The sequence below is a fragment of the Cucurbita pepo genome, chromosome LG04, assembly GCF_002806865.2.
Source record: "Cucurbita pepo subsp. pepo cultivar mu-cu-16 chromosome LG04, ASM280686v2, whole genome shotgun sequence".
NCBI lineage: Eukaryota > Viridiplantae > Streptophyta > Magnoliopsida > Cucurbitales > Cucurbitaceae > Cucurbita > Cucurbita pepo.
In genome coordinates, this window is record NC_036641.1 from 6,203,690 (window position 1) to 6,217,519 (window position 13,830).

At 37.3% G+C, this 13,830-nt stretch overlaps 2 protein-coding genes across 2 annotated transcripts; both read left to right on the forward strand.

Moving 5' to 3' along the window:
* Positions 1 to 711: 711 nt before the first annotated feature.
* LOC111792489 (L-ascorbate peroxidase 3-like) lies at positions 712 to 5,955 on the forward strand. The gene is made up of 9 exons (XM_023673996.1): positions 712 to 976; positions 1,284 to 1,408; positions 1,767 to 1,816; positions 3,027 to 3,092; positions 3,173 to 3,221; positions 4,255 to 4,337; positions 4,416 to 4,495; positions 4,600 to 4,702; positions 5,565 to 5,955. Exons 1-9 carry the CDS (start codon positions 864 to 866, stop codon positions 5,754 to 5,756), a joined length of 861 nt encoding a protein of 286 aa, XP_023529764.1. The 5' UTR covers positions 712 to 863; the 3' UTR covers positions 5,757 to 5,955.
* Positions 5,956 to 7,923: 1,968 nt separating this feature from the next.
* On the forward strand, positions 7,924 to 10,447 carry LOC111792490. Its single transcript, XM_023673997.1, has 2 exons — positions 7,924 to 8,446; positions 9,008 to 10,447. Exon 2 carries the CDS (start codon positions 9,236 to 9,238, stop codon positions 10,079 to 10,081), a length of 846 nt encoding a protein of 281 aa, XP_023529765.1. The 5' UTR covers positions 7,924 to 8,446; positions 9,008 to 9,235; the 3' UTR covers positions 10,082 to 10,447.
* Positions 10,448 to 13,830: the final 3,383 nt, after the last annotated feature.

Below are 13,830 nucleotides of genomic sequence, written 5' to 3' on the forward strand. Positions count from 1 at the left end.
CTCAGTCGCAGGGTCCGGAAAAGAATAGGAAAGGTGATTTCACTATACTTCTGATCAGGAACGGACCCTATCACAAGAATTTTTTTTTTTAGTGGGACGATAGTCTGAAAAGACAGATTGCCCATCTTTTCTTTAATCTCGGGAGAAATACGATTGGGGGCTAATTCGTCTTTTGGATGTGGTTTGACAAAATCTAAAAAGATTTTTTTATTATTTTTTATTTTTTATTTTTAGAATTTGACTCATTGAATTATACTCGATATTATTATTATTGAACTTTATTATGACTATTTATATATAAGATAAGTAAATTCATATCTTATAATCATAAGTTTAAATTTAGTACGGACTACGATACATTCGAGGCAATCATTTTAATTGGCACGTTCTTCTCATTTTTTTTAGTATAAATTTAGGATTAAATTTTTTTGAAAAACTTCAATACATTTTCATTGAATAATTTTTTATTTATTGCATACGTAATTTTTAGTAGAAATTTGAGAAAAATGATGCATATAATTTCATAAATCCATTAATTTTCACTTCCGAATTTCCTCCTATAAACAATAATAACAAATAATAATAATAAATAAATGGTTGATTGAAATTTTTTGTATAAAGGCGCGTGGCTGTTCATGGTCCAAAGGATGAGCTTTGGAGAGCTTGCGTTATCAATTTAGGGGCGGTTTTTTTTTTTTTTTTTTTTTTTTNTTTTGCTGAGGTCGAGGCATTTACTCCTGTTTCGTTCGTTCATCTGCGTATTAGAACATCCAATCCAATTGTTTCATCTTCGTCTTCATCCTCAGGTGATCTCTGTACTGTACGACGCGACTGCTTCAGTTTTGGTGCTGTGTTGAATTCCGATGGCGTTACCGGTCGTAGACACCGAGTACCTCAAGGAGATCGAAAAGGCTCGCCGTGACCTCCGCGCTCTCATTGCCAACCGGAACTGCGCGCCGATCATGCTTCGTTTGGCGTATGCTTTCTCATCATTGACTTTGATTGATTATTTGCAAGTATAGGAATAAATGATGTATTTCTCGGATTGTTATTTGTGTCGTTTCGTTTTTCTCTCGAGTTCGGTTGATTGAATGAGGGAGGCGGACAGTTGAGCGATGCTTTTAGGACAGCCTGATATGGACGAAATAGGAATTCTCCGATTTCGATGGTTTTTTTTGTCTGTTGAGCGATGGTTTACTTTCTCTCTGATTTTGTTTGAGTGATTTCTGACAAACAACTGTAGCTAATTTTCGACGTTGCTAAGACTGTAGCGTGTTTTGTAGTTGGCACGACGCTGGTACGTATGATGTGAGTACGAAAACTGGTGGGCCTAATGGATCGATTAGGAATCAGGAGGAGTATTCTCATGGTTCTAATAATGGTCTGAAAAAGGCTATTGATTTTTGTGGTACGCTTTCTGATTCCTTCAGTGTTTTATTCTTTGCGTCGACGACCGTGTATACTGAAAGTCAATTAAATAAGTTATCTGAATAAGGTTCAAAGTATCTTCACTAATGTTAGCTTAGAGAAATTATAGTGGAGCTGTATCACAATTTTTTTTTTTTTGATTCACCGAGAATATCCACGAAATATTGCAAATTAACACGCTTGACTTACACTTCGAGCATAGGAATTATTTTTTGTTTTCTAATCCTAGTTTAGGATCTCTTAGAAGATTCTAGTCTCTTGTCTCTGCTAATGAGCGTGAGAACTGTTTTGTTTCTTTATTTTAATGTTTTTCTTTTCCATTTTCCCCTTTATAACAGAGGAGGTGAAATCTAAACATCCGAAGATTACTTATGCAGACCTATACCAGGTAACTGAGACTATTACGGTCGTGTAGATATGCATTTTACGTGGAATAGATTCCGCAAAGGATCTATATGTGTTTTTAATGTAAATATGAGAAATATAATGTGATTGATTATAACGGCCCAAATCCATCGCTAGCAGATATTGTCCTCTTTGGGCTTTTCCCTTTCGGGCTTCCCTTCAAGGCTTTAAAACGCGTCCGCTAGGGGAACGTTTCCACACCCTTATAAATGGTGGTTTGTTCTCCTCCCCAACGAACGTGGGATATCACATTGATAATTGATTTATTAATGGAATTTAGATGAATTTCTTTACCTTCTAAAGTTGAATTGTGATCATGGGCTTGCTACTTATAGAACCGAAGATTGTATTGCATGGATGTTGGTGTTTACTACCATGGTCAAGCGCTTGTACTTGACTTGTGTTGTTAAGCATTTCAACTTCTCTCGCTGTTAATCTTTTCCAACTGGAGTTTGAAGTAGAAGTGAAATTTTATTAGCATAGTAGGTTCGTAATATAATTTCTAAAGCTCTTTATAGTGCCAGACAAAGATGCGTGCATCGTCCAAATTCATATGCTATACATACCTATGTATTTTAGCAAACAAGTTTATACATGCTTTTTCATAACTCCTAGATAAAAGCTTGATGAAAGTGTCAATTGTAATAGGAAAACTTTATTTACCAGAGTCTGTGAAGGAAAATTTTCAAACTAGAAGTCCTGTACTGTAATTAGAAGTAGTGATTTTTTTTTTTTTTCTTTTTTTTTTGGCAATGATAAATTAATGTGATAGAAACTGCATCTGGAGTTGATGAGAAATTGGCCAGAATTGCGGTTCACATGAACTCCCCACCTCACAAATAAGTCGAGGGAAAAGAAAATAATCCATGTCCCAAATTTGAGTGAATTTTTCATATATTTGATCCTACTGCCTCAGTGAGCCAAAGGTGGCACCAGTCATGGGTACTGAAGTACAAAGTGATGAGTGTAAATGTTAGGAAAAGGCAGATGTAAGAGTGTCAGATATTCATTTTTACTAGATCATAGCATCAATACTTGTTTCAATCTTACACATTCACCATGGCAGACTCAAATATTGTCATGCATCTACTATGACAAGAACAATGAGATTTTCTAGTATACACTACTCACTAATGCTGTAAAGTTTCTTACAATCCCCCAAAATCTGATAGTGTTAAATATACTCAATTCAGCTAGCTGGTGTAGTTGCCGTTGAGGTCACTGGAGGCCCCACTATTGACTTTGTTCCTGGTAGAAAGGTACAGTAATTTGTTTGTTTCTTGTAGCATCTGATGGTTACATCATCTACTGTGGTAGCGCCTGAATCATTTGTCCTCAGGATTCAAAAATTTCTCCCAGGGAAGGCCGACTTCCTGATGCAAAAAAAGGTATAATAATTCTTTAATGTTGTATGTAGCTTCGTGCATTCCTGCAAATTGAATGATATATGTATGCCTTCTTTGCATCCAGCTATGTACTGTGAATGAATAATATGATGGTTCAGTTTGTCGGTGACTAGTTTAACGTGATCATTATATTTTGTAATCATTTGTCAAGGAGAAAGACAAGGAAGAAGAACTGCAAATTTTTTTGGTATTATTATTAGTTGCAATTTGCCGTTAAACTTTTACTCGTGTTGTAAGAAAGTAAGCTGAAGTTTGGACAGCTTACAGGTTCTAATTGGAATTGTAAGGTGTCAGTGCCACAGTCTTGACTGTGATTTAATCATGTTGATAATAGAGTTCATTCCACTATAATAGGAAAAGCATGTGCAGACTCCGAATGCTTCTACTCCTTTGGTTCTATGAATCCCGACGGACTCTTTTATGCAATAAGAAATCCGCATAGGAGTGAAAAAGACCAATACAGATAGATAGTAAGTCAATGCTTTTCCCCTCGGAGCCAAAATCTTCCTTTCTTCACCATAGCAAAGGTCTAACCTTCTTCTTTCATTGAAGAAAGCAGTTCTTTTTGTCGAAGATAGGAGGATGATATAATATCTTAATTCATTCTCTAATAATAACAGTTCTTTACAGGGTGAGGTGGGGTAATCTGCACCAAAGCCATGATTGTTTGATATTGTAGTTGTAATATTATCTTTCTAGTAGTAGTCTAGTATTCAAACAAATAGTCTTTGCCTCATATACATTTTTGTATATACTGAAGTATACAGACGGAAAGGGAGCAAGTGTCAAGAGAAGTCAGCTCTCTACATGATAATTCATATTTGGACTATGCTTTTTTAATATAATATTTTGTGATATTGATCTGTATTTTTCTGGAAGCTTCGTAATTTTCCTAGGGTTTAATGATAATGATACATTTTGTGCATTCTTGCTTTCATGCTTAATTTTCTTTAGGAAATTGTTACTTATAGAAGTTGATTTTATAAATGTTAGCTTTTTTCTAATTTGATGATAGGTGCACCACATCTGCGTGACATTTTTTATAGAATGGGCCTGTCTGACAAGGATATTGTTGCATTGTCTGGGGCTCACACATTGGTAATTTATTCACACAATTCTTTCATGGCTTTATTGTTCCACTAGTTGAATCATAAGTTGTGAACTCTTATGTTACAGGGAAGAGCACATCCGGAGAGATCTGGTTTTGATGGACCTTGGACAGAGGATCCTCTGAAGTTTGATAACTCTTATTTTGTGTAGGACTCGAGCTGTATCTCAAACTAATCATTTTATATCATCTTAATTAACAATGCATTGCGTATGCCATTATTTCTGATTGCTGTCAATTTGATGTTGATAGGGAACTGTTGAAAGGAGAATCAGAGGGACTATTAAAACTTCCTACTGACAAGGCTTTACTTGAAGATCCTGAGTTCCGTCCGTACGTCGAATTGTATGCAAAGGTAAGGCCGTCTTTTATAAGTTATGGATAAGTGGGAAAATTTACCATTTTGCTACCATAAGAGGAAACTAAAAGATTGTACTGTAATGGTTAGCTCAATCTTAATATAAAGAATCCGCTTGGTCTAGACTATAGGAGTTCGTTGAAGTGGCTCAAACGGAGAAACTAGTCCTTACTTTTGTAGTCTTAAACTGTATATAACTTTTCCCTGAATAGAGAGAATTTGACAACTAGTTGTATCCCCCTTAGTATATTTTGAGGCGATTCAGGTCAGGCTTGGACGTGATTTCGCCGAATGGTCATACAAAATCAAGGGGAGGAGTTGGCAACTAGTCACACCCTCTATAGTGCATTTTGGGACAATTCTGGTCTAACAGGCCTAGACATGATTTTGCCAAATCGTCATACAAACTGAAAATACAATAGTAAAGCAATACAACATGGAATAACATAAAGGGTTCAACGTGGCATGCGCATGCGGCCACGGGCAACACGCACTAGACGAGCATGACTAGATTGACAATAACAAAGATTGTGCATTTTGGTTGTTTTTAATTTATTTTTTTAGTAACTCATCACTGAAAACAGAAGCTTGGTTCTTTGGAATTGTTGAGTACGATTATGGTACATTGTAGTTGCGTTACAACATGATGATTGATTTTATAACGACATGATGATTGATTTTATAGAAGTGATCCAACAATTTAATGATATTTCAGATCAATTTGATACGAAATGGAAACTAAGGATTCATTTGAAATTATGCCATGGTTTAAGGACCAAAAATATGTTTTAGCTGTTCTCTTATTCAGCTACACATATATATGAGTACTTTTTTATTCCATTCTTGTCCATTTGTACAGGATGAAGATGCATTCTTCAAAGATTATGCCGAATCACACAAGAAACTCTCAGAGCTAGGCTTCACTCCGGGTTCCGCTAGGGCAATTGCGAACGACAGCACTGTATTGGCACAAGGTGCCGTCGGAGTTGCGGTTGCAGCTGCTGTGGTAATTCTGAGCTATTTCTATGAAATTCGCAAAAATTTGAAGTAATTAGCAAGGTCAACTCGTCGTCTATATAGCAATATTGAGTTCATTTCTAGACATGAAAAATTGTTCCCTTGAGATCTAATACATACCAGTAAAACAATCTAGACATCATACTGATTCTATGTATTAGCTTCATAAACAAAATCACTCAACATGATTATTATTATACCATGAAACTTTACGACTTGCTTTATATGTTTAATTCCTTGTTGCCTCATTCAGAGCAGTGTTCCTCGTACCTGATGATTCAGTTAAGAAGGTAATCTCTAATTTGTTGCATCTTGAAACTTCAGTTGACTTTACATTATCTTTCATTTGGGATAAATTAGCCATTGTGAAGTCAATTTTTAGGGAGATTTTGGTATATTATTGATCCTTGAATCTGATCAGATCTCTTCCAGTAGATGGAATTGACCAAATTTTGTTAGGAAAAATGGTAGCAGAGGCTTTTAGGAACACGTGAAGTTCTAGAAATAGAGACATTTAAACCTTTGACCTTCTTTCTTTTGGTATTTACAAGGAGCTGCCTTTTGTTGAATGGGCAATCCCTCTCTTCTAGAAGACTGACCCTTGGGAGTAAATGTAGGCAAGTGTTGTGTATTGTGAATTGGAATCTATGTTCTTTTGTGTAAGCTTTTTGAACAACACTCCCCCACCAAACCCAGGAATAGAGAGCCAATAGCCATCCCATTTGGAATATTTTAAGATTTATACTACCACTGTTATGTCAATTCATTTACCAAACCAAGCCCACAAGAAAGTGAGAAGCAATGGACAAAAATATCCCTCACCTAAAATCAACAGACTCCTTCCTATAATAAAGGAATATGAAATCAAATCAAGAAAGGATGTGTGTCAAAACACCTAAAGCTCGTCATTCTGAATTTAGATTCAACATCGAATGAAAACATGTTAATTAAAACATACGTTAAACATTTAGAATTTTTTCACACCTAAAATGTCTTGAATCATAGCTTTGAACTTATATATGCCAATCTTCTTCACAAATTTTTAAGGGCTTTTTGGACTAGTTCCCTACATTTTTTACCCTTATGGAGCTGGTTTTGACGTTATCAGGAGCAATCGGGGTGAGCGCAACCATTGTTTTACCATTTGAAGTGTAATTAAGCTAAAGTAGAGGATTATTTGAGACCTTTAGGTGGATTAAGCCCTTTCACGTGTCCTAACTCAATGTCATGGACCTATGTAGGTTGACTTGTGTTTCAAGGTAGGTTTTTGACGTTGTTAGGAGCAATCGAGGTGAATGCAACCACTTTTTCACCTTGAAGTGTAATTAAGTTAAAATAGAGGATTGTTTGAGATCTTTAGGTGGATTAAGTCCTTCCACATGTTCTAACTCAATGCCATGGATCCATATAGGTTGACCTGTGTTTCAAGGATAGTTTTGAGCTAGTGTCAAAAATAAGATAGCAACTTCGGCTTAGGCCAATCAAATAAGTGACTCTACTGTTGGCTTGGTTGCTATGTTATACTATGTTATACTATGTTAAACTATATTGTGTTAGCTCATGTTTATGAGCTATGCTATAATGTGATTATGTCATGTTATAGAATCATATTTATGATATTGATAATTTATGATTAGAGATGTCCATTTAATTCGCGTTGATGGGGCGGAGGTTCTCTATTTAGACGAGAATGGAGGAGAAAGTGGAAAGAGATTTCTCCCCATTATATAAATAGGGTCATAAACGAAGATTAGACGAAGATTATATTTTTTGTTCTTGTTCTTATTCTCGCCCAACTCTTGGCCCCCTCCGCCTTCATTGGGTTTTATATCTTCGAAGTTCCAATAGATTTAATGTCTTGTTTCCATGTTAGTAGTCACAAATGTTAAACATTTGGATTATTGGACCAATTTATTTTATGTCATTTGTGTGGTTTTGTTTTGGTTGCATTCATCGTCGTCGATTCAACTATTAAATTGTTAATAAAAAAAACTCACTATTTTTTTGGTGCTATTTTTCCAAATTTTGTTATTATTTTTTTTGATTGATCAACAAATAATAATTTATAATGTGATTCAACAAAAATTTCTAATAACAGGAATGAAAATAAAAAGTATACATTAAAAAGTTTTTTTAAAATGACTATTTTTCCCAAGAACAATAAACCTACACATTTCTTGTGGCGGTGGGTTGGGGATTGGACATCCCACCCTGCACATGGGCATCTCTATATAGGATATGCATAAATATTCACACAACATGCCATGTAAATTACGTCAAAGTATGAAAGGTATGAAAAGAATTGCGAATGATTGTTTCATGGGCTGATTATGTTTGTGTGAGTGGAGGTTTGACTTGTATCATAAACTTATGTCATGATTTTAAATTATGGGGACCTTATGCATTTATGTGTCGTGTGCATCGGGATACTTCCTCGTCATGTTTAGTACGGATGTGGACCTTATTATATTTATGTTTGCCATGACATCATGCGCGTCCTTTCCCTATGTGGTGTTCAACGATGCATAAGAGTATTATGAGTCAGGCCTAGGGGTATGTATACAAGCTTGTTTAGCGGATCCATGTGTGCGTGCATGAGTCGTGTGTGGGGAAGTATCACACATCCAACTCTGACAGGATTGGAAAGCGGAGCCCATGACCATACAATGATGTTTTATAAAAGGATGGGTCCTACCGCGTGCTACTTTTATTATTCAAGTAAAGGTAAGGCACCCCTACACGGCTGACGATGTTGATGTGATAGTCATGGAAGCAAAGTTAGGATAGTAGCATTCGTTATTTTCCTTTAGTTGTCTGTAGGTAGTTAAGGGTGTCTGTTTGTTACATTTAAACTTATATTAATGTTTTAGCTATGTTGTTAACAATGTTATTTTAAATGAATGTATAAGTCCATGACATTATTTTGTAATGTTTTAACGATCCTTCCATGCATATGAGTCATGTCATGCATGTAGCAGTGTTCTATCTAAATAGGAAAAATAAGTGCGTTACAAATGGTATAAGAGCTAGATTTATAGATTATGTAGACTGGCCTACATGGTAGGTCAACATGCTTGTATGGTTCCTCAACCGACGTACCGTCACTTTAAGGTGTGCCCTATGAAAGATAATAAACATGTTAAATATTGTATGTTGTTGATCAATGTGTAATAATGCAATGATTTATATGGATATTCGTATGCTAAGGTTCGTAGACTATATGGTGTATGTTATATATTCATGTGTTGGGCGGTGTAGATTTAATATATTACATGTTGGTTATAGATCATGCCGCCTAGAGAACGTGGAAGAGAATGTAGAGGAAGACAACCCCCTGCCAGAGAACGAGGCAGGGGAACGGAGAGTCTGGTCCATGAGGGATTGATGACTCGAACTAACGCAGCAGTGCCACCCCCAGCAGCACCTCGAACTGGATTAGACCCTACAACTGCCATGATGTGGGAGTCATTCAAGGCGTTGATGCAAACTTTTGTGGCCACCCAATAGGCCAACATGGCAACGTCAACTCGAGGAGCAAGGTACTTTAAGGATTTCAAGAGGTACGACCCTCGTATCTTTAACGGGACCTCGAAAGATCCGACAGTTGCAGAAATGTGGGTGTTGTCGATGGAGAACATTTTTCGGTTGATGAACTGCCCTGATGATCGGAAAGTGTCGTTTGCATCTTTCATGTTGCAGGGCGATGCAGAGTTATGGTGGGAATTCACTCGGGAGATCCTTAGCCCTAATGGAGGAGTGATCACATGGCTAGAATTTAGAGAAGCTTTTTGGGCAAAGTACAACTCAGACGAGGCCCGACTCCGAAAACAACAGGAATTCACCCAGTTGACACAGAGTGGACGCTCCGTCACTACCTATGCAAGAGAGTTCATGAGATTGAAGCGCTTTGCTTTGGAGTTGGTTGATACAGAACTAAAGTTAGCTCAGAGATTCATCCTAGGCTTGGACCAGAGTATTCGTGGCACGGTTAAGGCCATAAACCCTACCACATATGCTGCTGCTCTGAGGGCAGCTAAGGCTATGGATGGGAACAGAGGCGAAGAACTCCGAGAACCGCCAACACCGATAGCTGTAGGGGGACAGAAGCGACAATATAACGAGATCGACCCACACTGTCAGTTGCCAATGCACCCACAACAGACTGACGGATACCGCAGGGACCTAGGGCGAGGTCAACAGTTAGACCGACGGAGGGTCAGGGGATGGTTCCTGGCTCGGACTAGAGCATGCTTTAGGTGCGGCCAAGAGGGTCACATTGCCATGAATTGTCTAGAGAGACACATTGAGAATCCTCCTAACCAGCTAAGAGATCTAGGCAATGCGAGGAGGACCGTGTAGACCAGCTCCTAGCGAGAGCTTATGCTTCCATCATCAATAAGGACACTGAAAACGCCGATGTAGTGGTGTCAGGTACCCTATCCATTCTTGCCAGGTACCCTAACATTGTTTGATTTAAGATCTACCCTTTCTTTCATATCTGTATCGCATGTATTATCTGGTCGAATTAAGTTAGTTTAGGTTTGAATAGTAGAATAGGTTTAATTGCTAAGGATAGAGTGAAGGGTAGGCAAGTGTTAATTTCAGGGTAGACCCTAAATGTAATTTTAATAATTGTAGACATGAGTGATTTTGATGTAATATTCGGGATGATTTTGATGTAATACTTGGAATGGATTAAATCTTTTAACATATCCCAACTCGATGTCGTGGACCCAAATAGGTTGACTCGTGTTTCAAGGATAGTTTCGAGCTAGTGTCAAGAATAAGATAGTAACTATGGTTTAGGTCAACCATGTAAATGACCCTATTGTTGACTTGGTTGGATAAATTGTATGTCGTATGATGACACGTGTCTCGTAGCCCTTGCACATATCATAATTATGACTGTTATGTTATGACATGTTTACAAGCTATGCTATAATGTAGAATTATGTTTATGATTTGATAATTTATGATGCACAAACTTCCACACCATGTCATGTAAATTATATAAAAATTTGCATATGCATATCCCATAGGCTCGTTGGATTATGTATGAGAGGATGTTTGACTAGATGCATACCTTACGATATTTATGTTTGTCATGATATCATGCGAGCACTTTCCCTTTATAGTGTCCGACGGTATGTAAGCGTGTTAGCCCGACGAGCCAGGCCTAAGGGGTGCGTATACGATCCTGCTTGGTGGGTCCATGTGCGAGCGTGTGGGCCGTGTGTGGGGAAGTACCACACATTCAACCTTGCTCGGGTTGGAAAGTGAAGCCTAAGGCCATTCTATGATGTTTTATAAAAGGATAGGTCCTACCATGTTTGCTCGTGTACGCATTTTTCGACCCGAACAGTGGGGTTTCATATTGAGTATTTCTTAAAATACTCAAGTCATGTACTACTCTTATTCTTCAGGTAAAGACAAGACACATTAGCGTGAATGACACGTTGCTGCAACGACTGCGGAAGTGAAGTTAGGATAATAGCATTCATTCATTTTCTTGAGTAGTATGGTTATAGTTCACGGCGTCTGTTTGTTACATTAGAACGAGATTTTTTTTTTTTTTTGCAATTAAGTTTCTTGTGAGAATAGACAAGATGTACTCAAACGGAGGGTGTATGAACACTCCCCAAAATCATATCTACACCTATCAAATCTAAAATGCTCTATAATGTACTATATGAGATATGACTAGTTGTTATACGCTATCAAAGCTATAGTGTGAGATCCCACATCGGTGTGAGATCCCACATCGGTTGGAAAGGGGAACGAACCATTCCTAAAGGTGTGGAAACCACTCCCTACAAGACGTGTAATGTGGAAGCTTTGCAAGGAAAGTCGAAAGAAAACATCATTTGGATGAGTACCAGTTCCACAACGCAACTCTAAAAGACGCGGTTTAAAGCTATGAGACTGATGGCGAAACGTAACGGGCCAAAGCAGACAACAATATCAACTAGCGATGGGGTTCGGCTGTTACTCGTGACTGTTTATTTGCGTAGTAGTGCGATTTTTAAACATTTTCTATTTCTAAAACCTTTTCTCAAGAACGGGGTCAGAGGCTTGAGCACACATCACCCATACCAACAACAACTCAAGTTTCAGTTAGTAAGTGCAATACGATCACATTGCGAGTCTCGATAGAGTGTGATTGTGACACTCGTTACCTCTCACCTATAAAGCAACCCACTTTCCATATCCATTACAACACTCAACACACCCTCCTCCCATGTTCTAAGAACAATCCCCATCTTTCCATGTTCTTCCACTTTCAAAAACAACCCAACAAAGAGCAACAAAATTTTCCATTGTTTACAAACTTTTTGAAGGTGGGTTTTGGAGAGGAAAGGGTTTTTGTTTAGAGTTTGGTGTGGAATCATAATAAAGTTTGTAAAAATGGTACCTTTTTCATTGATTGAGTTGTTAGTTTAGAGCATAAGGACACTAAAAAGGACACAATAGTGGGTTGGTGACATATTGTGACTCTTCCCTCTTTCTAGAAACTCAATATTTTCTTATTTTCTTTATAAAGTTTTTTAAATCTATACGAACCCGTCGAATTCTTATTAGACAAGTTCATGAATCTTACATTACAATGACACATGCAGGATTTAGCTCCCGATGGTCCTGACATTTCCACATATCAACACGAATTCTTTTATCATGCATTCTATGAAAATTTTCAGGAGAGTCACCCAACATAAAATTGCTCCAAATAAAGCACGTTTACCCATGAAGTTCATATGATTGAACCACCGAAAAAGATTAATCATCTTATCCTATCGATTGAACGTAGCCGACTCTTCTAGAAACCCTCTCTCTTTTTCAATCTTTTTGTTTCTATGGGTTCGTATGATAGCATACCTACCGAATAATGAACTTAGATTTTGCACAAAAGAAAAGAAGAAATTTAATAACAAATCTCCCTTTCCACACACCTTTTGGAAAAAAAATTCAAAATTTTACCATATGGGTTTTGAACTTTGAGCTTTCAACATTCAAGAAGAAAAAAATGAAAAATTTTGTGGTAATCTATGGTCGGTTCTCGACCATGATTTTCCTATTTGAACGTACAACTAACCTAGATTTTTAATGTTTTTTTCGATCTCTTTGGCTATTAGTTTAATCGTTGTATCTTCAAAACGTTTATTTTGATTTTCTTACTTTTAAAAACGAACCAATTTAGTCTTGTTGGGAGAATTAAACGTTCAATTTTAAACAAAATGAAAACTTTTGAACACAAAGTCATAAAATTATAAGATTGAAATAAATGAGATGAAAATAAAAAAAGAAGAGACCAACTTGATCTTTCTTAAATGCACCCGGACTAAAATGAATGTTTTGAAAAGTACGAGAACTAAAATGAACAAAAGTTTGATTGTGCAAGAATCACAACAGACGTTTTGAATGTACAGAAGACCAAAATGAACCAAAGTCTTTTACATTTATTCATCATGTTCTTGTTTGTTTGTGCGAGAACTCACGTTGATTGGAGAGAAGAATAAAACATTCCTTACAAGAGTGTAAAAACCTCTCTCTAGATGCGAAATTGTAAAGTTGATAATGATATGCAGCCGACAAAATGAACAATATTTACTAGCGATGACATTGGGCTGTTACAAATGGTATCAAAGTCAGACACTGGGCAAAGCGGACAATATCTACTAGCGGTGGCATTGGGCTGTTGTAAATGGTATCAGAGTCAGACACCGGGCAAAGAGAACGATATCTACTAGCGGTGACATTGGGCTGTTACAAATGGTATCAGAGTCAGACACCGGGCAAAGAGGACAATATCTACTAGCGGTGACATTGGGCTGTTACAAATGGTATCAAAGTCAGACACCGGGCAAAGAAGACAATATCTACTAGCGGTGACATTGGGCTGTTACAAATGATATCAGAGTCAAACAACGTGCAAAACAGACAATATCTACTAGCGGTGACATTGAGTAGTTACAAATGATATTAGAGTCAAACATCGGGCAAAGCGGACAATATCTACTAACAGTAGCATTGGGCTGTTACAAATGGTATCATAGTCAGACATCAGGCAGTGTGCCAGCAAGGACGCTGCCCCCCAAGACGGGTGGATTGTG

What these genes read in the sequence shown, in the direction of transcription:
- LOC111792489 (XM_023673996.1), top strand. Translation starts at nt 864, where the DNA reads ATGGCGTTACCGGTCGTAGACACCGAGTACCTCAAGGAGATCGAAAAG. An exon ending in AAAGGCTATTGATTTTTGTG is followed by an intron (nt 1,409 to 1,766) that starts GTACGCTTTCTG and finishes CCTTTATAACAG; the next exon opens with AGGAGGTGAAATCTAAACAT. An exon ending in TTTGATAACTCTTATTTTGT is followed by an intron (nt 4,496 to 4,599) that starts GTAGGACTCGAG and finishes TGATGTTGATAG; the next exon opens with GGAACTGTTGAAAGGAGAAT.
- LOC111792490 (XM_023673997.1), top strand. Translation starts at nt 9,236, where the DNA reads ATGGCAACGTCAACTCGAGGAGCAAGGTACTTTAAGGATTTCAAGAGG.